Below are 14,590 nucleotides of genomic sequence, written 5' to 3'. Positions count from 1 at the left end.
TTCCCTACCAAGGTTCGTTGTCCATTCACACAGTATATCGCAACCAAGCCAGACAAATTTGGGATCAAGTTCTGGATGGCCACGGACTTGGACACCAAATATGTCTGCAGTGCATCTCCTTACTTGGGAAAGGACCCCAGTCGTCAGAAGGGAGAGAGGCTGGCAGAGAACGTGGTCATGAAACTGATGGAGCCGTTTTTGGATGATGGGAGAAACGTCACAACGGACAATTTCTTTACTTCACTGTCACTGACGCACAGACTGCTGCAGGGCAAAACAACATTACTGGGCACGGTGAATAAAGTCCTGCTTGAACTTCCTCAACTTGCAAAAGAAACTGCACAGCGAGAGGTACTCTCCACTTCAGTGCTTAGAAGTGGAATGTTTACCTGTGCAACATGTCACAAATTCACCTGGGCCAAATGCAGGGATGATGGACACTGGGTCTGCAAACGCTGTAAAGTTTGAAACACTTTGAAATAAAACAGACTTGTGTACCCATATATTGTGAATGTGTGTCTTTTGTATCGATACAGCAGGAATTTCTGAAGGTTGTAAGACAGAGGTTTGGCCTGCCTTGGATCTGAGTAAACAAATGCCAATGTTGCACACACAGCAAATCTGCATTTATTAGTCCCACAAGTGGAAAATCTGCATTGTCATTGCAGAAAAGTGGACAGTGCAAGACAAAAGCAGCAAAAATACAAACTGTACACAGAGTACAGTATTGAAAGTGCACTATACAAACAATCTGGAAACATAAATATGGACACGTGTATTGAAAAATATTGGTGTGTATATGTATATATCTATATATATATATGTATGTATAACTAGACTTTATGTATATTATGTAAGGTGTGGATATATAAATATATGTACAACTCTGTGTATATATGTTTATGGACAGGCATGCAATGTAGTGACAAGGATTGACAAGAACTAATATTGCATATGAGAAATACTGCACATAAAAACTAGCATGGTGTATTGTAGGCTGCAGGTACTTTGTTGTTGAGTCTGACAACGATTGGAAGGAAAGACCTTCTCCTGGTTCTCTCCTGTCTCCTGAATCTCTCCTGGTTGGGGGTTGGGGGAGGGTATGTTTGCACAACAAAAGCAGGAGAACAATGGAGCTGAAGGCCTCTCAATGGGGTGCTAGGAGGTGTTAGGTTCAGGGGAATTTACGCATATTTGCGCAGGGCTAGTAAATCTAGTAGTAGGGACTTGCACCAGGAAAAAAAAGGCTCAGTAATTCTAGTGTTAAATGTGAGTGGATTGATTATAATGGCCAGTTTTACCATGACACACCCACGACAGTGAGGGTTTTTCATTTTTAATGCATGGTATATACATTGTGGTGCCTATAAGATGCTCATTAGATGCTCATTAGAAACATTCAAAATAAAGCTGTGACACACACACACTCATGGTATTGTATGCATTTATGTAACTTGGTATGATTTACACGTTTAACAGCTCATTTCAGCCAAACAACACTGAAAACAACCACTCGTTGTCCACATTTGGTTGGTAGTTACACACTATAAGCAGCTACTGAATCCTCAACTGCATGAGTGGAATTGTATTTTTTTTCTTAAAAAAAAGATGCAATTCAGCGATGCCTCTAAAAATGAGCTAAAAGGTAACCCTATAATCATTAAGATTAGCCAGGGGTGACCCATGTAAAATCTTTTCACACATCAACTTCTGTTCAATTGTGTTTTTTTATTATTATCATCATTAACACAACGTTATTGTTTTAAAAGTTATGTATTCATTTAGGTTTCACTCTCCTCATCTGACTTCAACACAGACATTTAACTGATGTGAAAACAGAAGCATTCTCTGTTGAGCTCAGCAATGTCTCGCTTGACCAGGGGTCTCCCTTCAAATATGTCATATTTTAGGGTGCTTCGTGTTAGAAGTTTGAACACTCTCTGCATTACGCCAACAGGCTTATGTTAACTCTCTCTCAGCTGTCCTCAGCGTTGACTGGGTCCTTTAGCTGCTCCACAGAATTGTAGTGCTCTCCTAGACCATAAGCATGCCGCATATAGCTACAAGCAAAGAGACAGAGGAAAGGTTATTGTATAGGGGGAAAAAAAATAACGCAATATATCAGTTTCCTAGCTTTGACATGCAGTTACATGTAAATCCAAACAGTCACATGTGAATGACTATAACATGTATTTGGAATATTATTTATTGGATATTACAGATTGGATTTAGACTGGCAGTAGTCAAAAGTGTGTTTGTAAATTTGTGATTGTGAATTTAAAATGTTTACTACAACTACATTAATTTGCACATTTTTACTGATAGTGTTGTACTCTGAGCAAAAAACATATTTGGAAACATTCTTACACAACTGTGATGGGTTCACCGTCATATTCCTCCCCAATTTTTATGGTAGGAGAGTCCGCCTGGATCACCTCGATCGGCAAATGAAGAACTTGCGTCAAAGCTCGAAGCTGCAAAATTTGAAAAATTAAAAAAAAAATTATTAAAATGAATTGAAGACTACAACAAAATACTTCACTATGTATAGTACAGTATATGACAGTTAAGGAGGAACTCACTTCCAGTTGTCCACCCCAAGCTGATGTGTGCTCCACATCACTGCAGTATTTCTCAAACTCGTCTGGAAGCAAAAGACAAACATGTCAATTGAATATTAAGAAATATAGCAGTGGAAGTTTGACTTTCATTACCAAAAACACAGATGGTCTCACCTGTTGTGTACATGTCACCTGTGCTTGGGTTGGTGAGGAAAGGCAGGAAGTCGTCAGGATGGCCTCTCATGTGCTCGGCAGTGCGGGATCGAAGTTCCTTCACACTTGTGGGTAATTGGAGCTAAAATAGAACAGAATGCACTAGAAAATGTGTCCTGTGTGTCTAAACTCGACAGTTTCTCATCGAGTCATTTTCTGTATGACAAGCTGTAGAGACTCCAAACACAGAAGGTGTCAAAGATTGTCAGCAATGCTCAATTTCTTATGTAATTCCTGACTCAGTATTTAAACTACAGCTACAGTTATTATTCAACTCAATTCGATTTTATTTATACAGGACCAAATCACAACAATGGTCGCCTCAAGGGAATTGATATTGTGAGGTGGACCCTACAATAATACATACAGAGAAGAACCCAACAATCATATGACTCCCTATGAGCAAGCACTTTGGCGACAGTGGGAAGGAAAAACTCCCTTTTAACAAGAAGAAACCTCCAGGCTTTAGAGGGTCAGGGCTCAGGAAGGGCGGCCATCTGCCATGACCAGTTGGGTGAGAGAAAGAAGACAGGACAAAAGTCATGCTGTGGAAGATGCCTCTATAACAACATGTACCTTTGATCGCCGTGTCAGCTGATCTTCAATGGCACGGTACATGCAGTGGCCATCAGAGGAGATCTCCTTGATCTGAAGCTTTTGCTGGGCGAGTTTTTGGGCCAGCTTTAAACCCTCCTGGTGCCTCACACCCTGCAGGTTCTGCACCTCAGCCTCTGCTATCCTGATCTCCCTCTCCTTCTCCTGTGCAGCCTTTTTGTCCTATACAAAATCATTTAAAAGTCAAAAGCAGGTAAATGCGGGTGATTTATTAGACTCCAACTTATATCTAGCAGGCAGAACTGATTATCAGAGACCTCTCTAAAGCGGAGACATCATGAATGTGAACTGTGGTAAACAAGGAAGACTGACTATGAGTTCTAAGTGTTCTTCTTCATGAGAACCTTAAATGTAAATGCATAAAAGTTTCACAACACACAAGTCTTTAAAACTGCACCTCACCCTTCTCTTCTGGGCTTTGGTTACTCGCGGCTGTTTCGCCTCCTCTTGTTCTCCATCTTCCACCTTTACATTCTCCACTCCATTTATGACCTCTTCCACCTTCTAATATTGAGTAAAGAGAGAAATGGTTATGTTGTAAACTGCAGCTGATACAGCACAAAGACTAGACTCATTTACATACTGAATGTATACTGAACACATACAAAAACCTTTTAACAACTGTTCTTTCCCTTTCCGTCTCACAGTTGTTACCCCATTATGAAAGAGAGCTTCTACATTAATTACTAATCAAACTCTACCCGATTTGTCGACCATCTAAACATAATAAGTCACCTTTGTGTCAGTTGTTGCTTTGAGCTGCCTGAATTCCTCCTCGTGTTTCTGATTGAGGTCAGCCTCAAGTTTGGAGATCTCCTCTGTCAGCTGTTTCCTCCTTTTCTTGTCATTTTTGGGGACTGCATTTTTCATGCCCTGGATTTTAGCTGAAAATGATGCAAAGCAGACCATCAAACAAAACAGTACAACACAACAATACAGATGATGCTGCATACTGGTTAGAAAAGTTATACATGCACAAAACCGCCAACATAGTGAAGGATACATGTCATAGATAGCACTAATGCACCTAAAAAAAGATTAAAATGTTTCTGCACCTGTCTACACAAACTGCACAAACAGCTGATTTTACATTATCAGACATTATTATTTTGCCACATGTGGCATGTGAAAGAAATGTTTTGATATCAGTGGTCAACTAAAGCAGCTACTCATTTTACATCATGAGCTACATACAGCCAACTTTCATAGTAAGTGAGCCAGACCAGTGAATCACCTTCTTTCAGCCAGTGTAAAGCACAGTAAAGCAGTTAAACCACAAATTTAATCCTTGAGATATCTAAAAATAAGATAAAGAAGTGCGATTTCAAAAAATATCTCAGTTTTTCTACAAGAAATACTGCAGTAGCAAATGAAAGAAATCTGTCAGAATGACTCTTTGGGTTTAAACCCTAAGAAACAAAGGTGTAAAATTACAGAAGCATTTCTGGTGGCTAACTTGCAAGACTGCACTGTAATTATAAAACAGAAAGCTTTGTTAATTGACAAAATTCTCTTTTTATTTCTTTTCTGTTGTTTAATTACTTATCTATTACCTAATTACTCGGGTGTAGTATGAAATGCCATGGTGAAGATCTTTTTCATTCGGAAAAACTATAAAGTTTATTAAAATACAGTTCACATTTTCCAAAGCCGTCCAGTGGGTCCTGATTGGTGTCTTTGTCAGACCGAATCTGGCCCTCGTGCCTTATGTTGGACAACCCCTGGGCTAAAGTCATCAAATCCCTAAAAGTTTCTCCCAACACTGATCTGTGTATTATAGGTTTATTACTCTAAAAGCAAAACAAACTACGCGATAAGGCTGGCAGTAGTAACCACAGAAACGTCTGCGGTGACCATTATTTATTTACTTGCTGGTCACTTAATAGCGGCTAAAGTGAGACTAAACACTCCGACACATAAACAACATGGGGTACGCTAACTAGCTACCAGCAAGGGCTGAAATGTTAGCCCACCAAACAAAAGAGCACAGTTAAAAGTAGCTACCCTGCAGATCCTTCTTCTCTTTGCGGTGCTGCTTTGCCAGGAGCTCCTCTGGTGTCTCCACCTCCTCCATGACTGGATGCTGCTGTTAAGATCAACCACCGACAGTGCTTACGAGGTACATGAACCTGACTACCATATGTGTTATTAATGACTTGTTATAAAATGTAGCTCATCGTTAGCACAAGATAAAAGCACACAAATACAGTGAACAATAAATAAAACGTGCTGATATGGCCTTATCCGGAAGAGAGGGTGGGGCTTCTTCTTCTTCGCCAAAGATAAACTCCGAGATTTTCTCTATACCGCCACCTCTCGGTATGTTGTGTGCTACAGTTCCAGGCTGTCTCGGCACTAGATTTTTTATTTTAATACATTTTTATTAAATATATTTTATATAAATATATTTTCTCGACACGTCTCGTTCTTTATCTAAGAGTGAACAGGAAAAAGTGTTTCCTCTTTCTTCGTATCTTGTTTTTAGATCTTTATCACTGGTTTGCAACTTGGGGAATAACGATAACCCTGTGATACATGAGAAAGAAAACAAAAATTTTGAATATGAGGGTTAGTGGTTATACTGAACAAAGGATGTTGAAGGTGGACCTACCGGGAGGGAGGAGAAGAGGAAGACCTCAGAGGAGATTTGTGGATGCAGTGAAGGAGTGAATACAGAGGGCTTTTGTGACAGAGGAGGATGCTAGAAGTAGGGTGAGATGGAGGCAGATGATCTACTAAAGGGAGCAGATGAAAGAAGAAGAAACGCCAAGAAGATCCAGTGGGTTTAAAATAGATTACATGCTTCTTTTCAAAAGGGTATAACAATACTTGTCTGTAAATATTAATTTCAAATTAAAGGAACAACAATCTATGTGACTATTAAAATGCCTTTGTCCTCGTGACAAGGTCACTTTTAACCCAAGATTCCTATAGAAAAAGGTATCTATATTGTACCGAGTCTATCTAAATATCAGCTGTGCCTGATTCCCTTTTGTTAAATTACCCAGTATGATCAAATACACATGAAAATATTATTTGTAATTTTTATTACTATTAATGTCTGATTTTATTTGTATCTCATTAAAAACAGATACCGAGATCTGATCCTGGAGGGCAGATCATAGTCAAACTTTATATACACCATCTGCCTGTTAGCGGGCGTGTCGTGTGACGTGGCACGGGGAGCGGAAGAGCTTGTTTGTGTTTTGGTTCTAAGGGGAAGTTGCGAGAAGAAAGAAAGGAGGAGACGTGACAGGATTGTTGAAATTATTTTCTCGGTCCCCCCTCCCCTGACACCAGCTCATCACAGTGTCCCAGGTTCTGTGTGCGAACTGCAGCGGTGCTATTTAAAGTTGTACATCGCCTGGCTCTCAGGTAACGTACTTGTCACGAATCGACGAGTTGTGGTTTGCAGCTGGCTCGGTGACATGACGCCGCCGTTTGTTTAGTTGTCATCGGTGACTTCGTTAGTTAGCTGTGTCGCTAGCTAAGTGCAGCTGATGTCGATGGTGTTTGGTGGCACAGGGGATGCAGAAATGCGGGCCTTTGTCCTGTCGAGTCCGCTTGTTTTCTTGTATACCAGTAGCAAATGGCTAATAATGTCTGGTATAGCAGGTAGCATGGCAGGCTTACAGTGACTTTGCTAATAGGTGGACTGGGTTCAGTGGGTCTAATGCTAACAGTGACAGCAAGCTAACGTTGGTGTTTGTTAATTGAGGGGCTCAGCTATTCCCCTTGAATCAACATTAGCTAAACGGCACAGGCAATCAGGGTTTCAATTCGAAAGAAAAAAAAACTATGGCGTTAGTTTTGTGCAGATAGCTGTCGTGTTGTTTTTATGTCCTTACAGCAGTTCGGAGACTAATGACACCAGACAGCTAGGAATGCTAAGCTTTGCTAACAGCATAAACGCTAACAAGCTAGAGAACAAAAACACTTTGGGGAAAATGGCGGCCCCCTCTAACATCAAAACAGACCGATAGCCACTGCTAACACCGAGCGAGTGTGTTTATAGTCAACTAACGAGGGTTAAAGCCAAATATGCGCGTCGCAGTCATGCAGTGCGCAGCGTTTGCTGACAGTCCGTGTCATGAGTGTGGGTAAATACGGTCACTGTTCTCATTCCAGTTCCTGGAGCATGTTTGTTTTCTTGCTGCGCGTCTTCAAGACTTCGTCTCAAGAATGAGTCGATTGAGATAAGGTTGAAATGTTTTGGCATGACCTCGCCGGTCAATTTATTGACTCGTTTCCACAAAGCTATTTATTTGAAATACACCCAGAAATCTGGTGGCTAAGGTAAAGGAAATCTTTACCTTATATGAATGCCTTCAGACTTTAGTGTTGCGACACAAGTAAGAACGGTTTGCCACAGATGTGGGTTAGTGACGCACAGGTTCATAATGTGTGTGAAAAAAAAAAGTAAATGTTATTTATAGAGCTCATTTTGAAATGACTGGAGTTGTCCACAAGTGCTGTACAGGCACACTCATTTTGTAATCCAAGTCTCAAGAACAATTACAAACATGGAGCTTGCATAAACAGGGAACATAATAAAATGTAATATTTAAGAAAAGAAATCAGAAAACAACTATGTTCTACCAATGCTAAACAGTCAAGTAAAACAGTAGTAGAAAACATTTACAGTGTGTTTGACCAAACCCTGGGGGACCTGAGGCTAGACTAAAAGCAGCTAAAACAGATATGTCATTAGAGCTCATCTAAAATGATCAGTTGTTGAACCAGTCCCCATGAGCTTAGGGGCAATAACCGCAAAGTCCTAGCTGACTGTAGTTTTTAGGCAAGAAGGGGACACTGAAAGAAGAAGTTAGGATGATGATGTCAGGGATTTGGAGGCAAAAATATGGTTACTTTATAGACTGACTTGCCTGTTTTTGCAATTTTGTTCAGAGTACATTTATAGCTGTATCCCCTCAGTTATCTTGCAGTTTATAAGAACATTATAAGCACGTGTTAACTCTTAACTTATATAATTAAGTAGCACTTTTCTACTTGGAGCAGTCTCAGCTACTACTACTCGTTCATCCAATCACACATAAATGCATACAAGTGCTTTTTTTCTTTACCTAAGCACCTTTTCTATCATTTGCACACACTCTAATTCACAATGGAGACATTGCAGGCAACTCAGGGTTCAGTGCTTTCCCCAAGGATACTTCAGCATGAATACTGGAGTATCCGGGGAATCTGTCCCACAACCTTTCAAGCCACAGCCACTGAAATGTGTCGTATGCTATTATGTACAGCTACCTTATAGTATAATATAATTCAGTACAACATCTTCATAAACTGCCATTGAGCCTTCAGCCACCACAGATTAATGCCTCTCCTCAACAGAGTGTGACTTGTGTGGTTAACAAAGGTTGCTTTGTGCTTTATTGCACTGCACCATATATGTGAGTTTGATGCGAGGCGAAAGGCCAGTTTTTGGTCAGGCACAAGATTCCACTACATTCACCCTGTAAGGTCAGACATAAGCCGTGATTATGTCCTTACAACAGCCGTCTGTGTTTTTTAGAAATTCTGAGCTGTTCATTCCCAAATAAGTTAGTAAGCACTGCATGCACGCATGGTATACATGCATGCATGCAATGGTTCTCCCAGTTGTACCACACTTGAGTAATGTGGGTGGGTCTTTCCCCGGCTCTCTTTCGAGTTTGCCACGAATCACTGTTGTAGTTCATGACAAGGCTTCCTTTTCCTGGTGTTACTGTAAGTTACATTCATGAAGAAGTGTCCTAAATTTGGCCTGTCGAAAGTCGCACATGCATTCAGAACAGGCTTTTGTATGTTTGAAATGCTTACAAGTTATTTTTACTGACTTGAAATGTTCACAGAATAATTCATTTATTAGCCTTATAAAATTACATTTACAGCCATAATTTGCAGATAAAAAAGATAGCTAATTGATACAGGCTATCATTTTCTATGCACTGTGTATGAATTATATTTGAATATATTTGAATTTATTGATCACATAAATATCTTCATGTTGCCTAAACTGCAGTGTGAAAACCATCTGTTTCTTTGAAACACTCTGTGTGGGAAATCCTTCTTAATTCACAACAAATTGAAGTGATACCAGTGGGTGAATGCTTGACTTTGATGTGTGAAAGTATGAGTGAGAGATCTATCAGTTTTTTTTATGTAGTCTGCTCTGATGAACTTTCATTGGCCTTTATATCCCAGTCAAAATGTCAAAAGATTACCAAATTTAGTTACTTTTTTCTAGTAGCCTATTCATTAGTCTGATTCTAGTTTTCATAAGAGTTGTAATTTTAATAATGATTTTCAGAGGAAGCTGATCTTGTATTTATACATTTGTTGCATGATTTCAATATATGAGTAATGCTCATTTGTCTTAAATGTCCGACTGTCATCGATACAAAAGTAACTGTTCCATTCTTGTTATGACTTGTTAAACTGCATTGGAAGGGAAAAGCATATTAGCAGATGTTTTGTTACATTTGTTTGAAATTACAAATCTCTTAGAGTTTAATATCTTTTTTTACTCTGTGAACATGTTTGCTCTCGTGCTTCCTGCAGCAGAAGTCCCGACAGTGAGGTTCGGCACACAGGATACCTGGGATCTGACTAGGTCATGGCCAATCGAGGAGGAGCTACGAGACCCAATGGACCAAATGCAGGGAATAAGATCTGTCAGTTTAAGCTGGTGCTGTTGGGGGAATCGGCTGTGGGGAAGTCCAGCTTAGTGCTTCGCTTCGTCAAGGGCCAGTTCCATGAATTCCAGGAAAGCACAATAGGAGGTAAGGTCATGTCATCAAATCAGGATGTTTCTGACAACCTGACAGTTCTGTTTTTTTTGTTTTGTTTGTTTGTTTTCCTGAGAAGTCCCCATTCAGAATTTAGAAGACTGATGCTTTTGTGTTGACACATTCACAGCTCTTTTGTTTATATGACCTCGTAAAGATATAGTTTTGGTGTCGTTAATGATCACGCATAAAATGACTCATCTCTTCCTGTCTCCACAGCGGCTTTCCTAACCCAAACAGTGTGTCTTGATGACACAACAGTGAAATTTGAAATCTGGGACACTGCAGGCCAGGAGCGTTACCACAGTTTGGCACCAATGTATTACAGAGGAGCACAAGCTGCCATTGTGGTCTACGACATCACAAACGAGGCACGTTCATCCTTGACTAAGACCCAGGCCTTCCAGAGCACTTGTAAAGCAAGTTAAAACATGAAAGTAGCATTAGATGTTGACAAGTGGTACCGTGTCTTCATTTGTTTTTCAGGAGTCCTTTGCACGGGCCAAGAACTGGGTGAAGGAGCTACAACGACAAGCTAGCCCTAATATAGTCATCGCTCTGTCAGGAAACAAAGCTGATCTGGCCAACAAAAGAGCTGTGGACTTCCAGGTCAGTCTAGACAAACCTTAGACTGTGTCTTAGGCTTTGACTATTTTACAATTTTTATTTATTAATTAATTTATTTTTAATCTAATATCTCTGTGACCTTTCTGTGTGGAGTTTGTATGTTCTTCCTGTGTCTGCGTGGTTTATCTCCGGGTACTCCAGCCTCCTCCCACAGTCCAAGCACATGTAGTTAGTACAGTTATTTAATTGGTGATTCTAAATCGCTCATGGGTGTGAATATGAGTGTGAATGGCTGTCTGTACCTCTCTGTTAGCCCTGCGACAGGCTGGCGACCCGTCTCCAGCCCCACCACAAAGCTGAGTTGGATGAGGGGAGGAAAATAGGTGGATGGATGGATGATCACTTTCGAAGTGGACGCTGCATTCTAGAGCCACGACTTCCATTTTTAATTATCCTCTAATTGTGTTTCTCCTATGCCTGAAGAAATGTGTGTTGGAGAATGTATTGAAAATTGTTTACATTGTGTCAACAGGACGCCCAGTCCTACGCAGATGACAACAGCTTACTTTTCATGGAGACATCGGCCAAAACGTCTATGAATGTGAATGAGATATTTATGGCCATTGGTGGGTAACTTTTAGGATTCAATTTGTAGATATTTGTTTTTCTGCACATTTCTGTTATTCAGAGTTAGAACTGTTGCCTCATAGCAAGAAGGTCATGGCTTCAAGCCCAGTTTAGGGCTCCTTCTGTGTGGAATTTGCATGTTCTCTGCTTGCCTGAGCTTTCTACTGTAGCTCCAGTTTTCTTCTACTGAGAAACACACAAGGTTTACGACGCCGCTGTCAGGCTTGGACAATCACAAATTCCTAAAGGGTTTCAGTTCCTGCTTTAAATACAAGTTAAAAATTAACTGGAGGACAAGGTCAAACTAGTATGATTAATGTTTTTTTGGTTTTTTTTTTTTTTTTTTTTTTTTTTTTTTTTAAATGTATTTATTATTTTTTTATCATTTGTAGCTTCTCTTTCCTGAAAATTGTTTTATTATATGTTTGTTTTTTTGTTTTTGATTTCTTCCAGCAAAGAGATTGCCAAAAAATGAGCCTCAGCCTGCAGGAGCAAACACTGGGCGCAGCCGGGGAGTGGACCTGACAGAAGCTGCCCAGCCAGCCAAGGCTCCATGCTGCAGTAACTAACATGAAGAACACCCTCCTCCTTACCAACCTGTATGGCAGTAACTAATGTGGTCAATGCCCCAAATGCCACTGCAGTTACTAATGCAATGTGTCACCTACTCTCTGAAACAAGAAAATATGCCCTGCGCTCGCCACCCCACCCATCCACTTTTAACGAATTCATTGCCATCACACTGATCTTTCTTTGCGGCTCTGCCTCTTTTCCTCCACTATGGTTCTGCTGCTACCCGGGGAAGCCTCCTAACCACTTTGTCTTACTTTCTGCCATCGAGCTTGTTACATCTATCGTATTATTGATAGATCAGTGATAGCAGATATTAGAAACATTAGAGCACCCTTCCTCGCATTGTCATCATCTTTACAGCGTGTAGACACGAGTTTCATCTGGAGGAAGTGATCACTTCTCTTTTCTGGGATAGCTTAAGTCTTTAATATTGCATTTCTAATACCAGTCTTCTGTTTTTGTTCAATTTTTTATAACTTTGTTGATTATTGTTTACTATAATTTTGTCAAACTTGTGGATGCAAATGCTAGCATATTTAGACGGCCTAAAAGTTAAAAAGAGTTACACATTTAATCTGCAGTAGAGCAGAAAAAGTTGGTTGGAGGAGTGTGTTCTTGTTAGTCTCAGAAAGAGGAAAGGTGGAGGGCGCAGAGAGAAACTGTAGATTCTGTCTCTCTTGTTGTTTCTAGGGCCCTTTATCTCGTACCTGGGGGGAAAAAAAGAAGAGTTGGTCCTTATAACCCCACTCCCTCCATTAAACCCAACGTAGCACTAGTGCATAGCTTCTCACACCACCTTGTCTCCATTCTGGGCCCGTGCCTGCTCATAGCTGTCCTTCGTGGCATTGTGCAATGTTTCACAGTATTTACTCTGTGAGTTGAGTTGTCTGCAAGGGCCAGTGCTGCGCAGCAAATCCCCTTGTGTCTACAAACACAGCGCAGAGGCCTCTACGGTACACGTCAGTGTCACCACCTGCCCACCTCATGATGTGTCCGTCCATAAACCTTGTGTAGACCACCCTTTTGTTGTCATACTGCGGTCTCTTGGGTTTCTGCTTTTCAACGATTTATTCTTGTGCGAATACTTTTTCCATTGTGTCAATGTTGCTCGACTGCTGGGTTTGCACTGGGGGGTAAATCGAAGGTGATAGCAGTGAGTGGGGAGTTGCAATATGTAAAGTTGCTTCTTAATTAATATCGGAATCATAAATGTTTGACATCTTCTCTCGATTAGAAAGTGCTTTAGACACGGCGGTGTGTCATTCTTTACAAAGCCCGGCCCGGGTTTGCTGTCTGGTGACAGATCACATCCTTCGACTTATTCACACGCATTTATCCGTGTGTTTTGTTGTTTTGGGGGGTTTTTTTGAACATACATTTGCACAATTAAACACACACACACCACTGACTTGTCGTCCCCCTCCCAACCTTCCCCTATTCCCTGTGAGACCTAAACATCACTGTACATGAACACACACACTGTCTGTTACACATCATCCACACCTTTGTCAAGCACACACTCTGTCCCACCGACACACAACCCCCCTTATTGTTACACACACGCGCACACACACACACGCACGCACGCACATAGAGTACTTTTAGTAAATAACTCTTTTTACAGGTCTGTCTTACTCATGCCTTGCACTAATGATGCTCATGAATATATCTTGTCATGATTTCAGCCAGTGTGATATATAAATATATATATATAAATATATAAATATAAATATATAAATAATATACTGTAAATAAGGTGTTGCAGTGTAGTCTACCTTTTTTCAATTTACCAGTGACAGGACTAATGCTTGCTAGGGAGTTGTCTAGATAATCATAAAAAAGTGTACAGTTAGCAGGAAGGAGAAAAAAAACAGCTACAATCTGGGTTTGGAGTTTTGTTGCTGTTGCTTTTTTTTCTTTGTCTTTTTTTTTTTTTTTTTTTTTTTTTACACATATAAATGGTTAAATTATAATCAGTGGTGGTCTTTATAAATGTATCTAGTGTTTATTAACAACAACAAAAAAATGAAATTGCATTTATTTAGCCATCTGTCTTGTACATTTATGTCATAAAAAATATATCCAAATGTTTTTTTTTTGTTTTGTTTGTTTGTTTTTAAGATTATCTCTTTACTTTACACTTCTCCATTTTTTTTTTCTTGTCTATGCCTTGTCCAGAACTATTCCTCCTCCTACTCCTCCCTGTAAGTAGACGTGAGCTTTCAGAGGCACAGGTTGTAAAACTCCAGAGGAGTCGGACACCACGCTGCACAGTTTTTGAGCTTTCCTCCGTCTGTCCTCCTACATCTCGGTAACATTGTGACGATAATTGTAGGAACAGTAAAACAACTATCAGCTGGCACGATGGCGGTTTATCAATAGATGATTTAACACATAATAGGGATGCAAATTGTAATTTTTTTTGTTTTGTTTTGTTTTTGCAGTGAACACTTATTTGCAGCCGGAAACATTTAAATGCAAGCATTTTACAGTACTGTTATGTAATGACCAAATAAATACTGAAATAAATTTGATCATTTATTATTGTAATCAGGCGGTGTGTATGTGTGCGTGCCTTTATTTCCTCTGGACCTCAATAGGTTTTTTTTTTATTTTTTTATTTTTACTTTTTATGTCTACCAC

At 40.0% G+C, this 14,590-nt stretch overlaps 2 protein-coding genes across 3 annotated transcripts; one reads left to right on the top strand and one right to left on the bottom strand.

Annotated features, from left to right (window-relative positions):
* Positions 1 to 1,427: 1,427 nt before the first annotated feature.
* Positions 1,428 to 5,665, bottom strand: otud6b (OTU deubiquitinase 6B). Its single transcript, XM_031729387.2, has 8 exons — positions 5,394 to 5,665; positions 4,125 to 4,273; positions 3,792 to 3,893; positions 3,351 to 3,551; positions 2,736 to 2,856; positions 2,583 to 2,644; positions 2,368 to 2,474; positions 1,428 to 2,060 (listed from the first exon to the last, which is right to left on the bottom strand). The coding sequence occupies exons 1-8, from the start codon at positions 5,461 to 5,463 to the stop codon at positions 1,976 to 1,978; spliced, it is 897 nt and encodes a 298-aa protein (XP_031585247.1). The 5' UTR covers positions 5,464 to 5,665; the 3' UTR covers positions 1,428 to 1,975.
* Positions 5,666 to 6,582: 917 nt separating this feature from the next.
* rab5aa (RAB5A, member RAS oncogene family, a) lies at positions 6,583 to 14,497 on the top strand. 2 transcript variants are annotated; one of them, XM_031729386.2, is made up of 6 exons: positions 6,583 to 6,764; positions 9,957 to 10,174; positions 10,400 to 10,551; positions 10,667 to 10,789; positions 11,280 to 11,373; positions 11,828 to 14,497. In XM_031729386.2, the coding sequence occupies exons 2-6, from the start codon at positions 10,009 to 10,011 to the stop codon at positions 11,941 to 11,943; spliced, it is 651 nt and encodes a 216-aa protein (XP_031585246.1). In that variant the 5' UTR covers positions 6,583 to 6,764; positions 9,957 to 10,008; the 3' UTR covers positions 11,944 to 14,497. The 2 variants fall into 2 exon arrangements, with proteins under 2 accessions (XP_031585246.1, XP_031585245.1); XM_031729385.2 differs by having other exon boundaries at positions 6,584 to 6,764; positions 9,954 to 10,174.
* The last annotated feature ends 93 nt before the right edge of the window (positions 14,498 to 14,590 follow it).

This window comes from Oreochromis aureus, linkage group 22 (assembly GCF_013358895.1).
Source record: "Oreochromis aureus strain Israel breed Guangdong linkage group 22, ZZ_aureus, whole genome shotgun sequence".
NCBI lineage: Eukaryota > Metazoa > Chordata > Actinopteri > Cichliformes > Cichlidae > Oreochromis > Oreochromis aureus.
The sequence above is the reverse complement of the archived record's forward strand: the minus strand, read 5'-3'. Positions and strand labels throughout refer to the sequence as shown.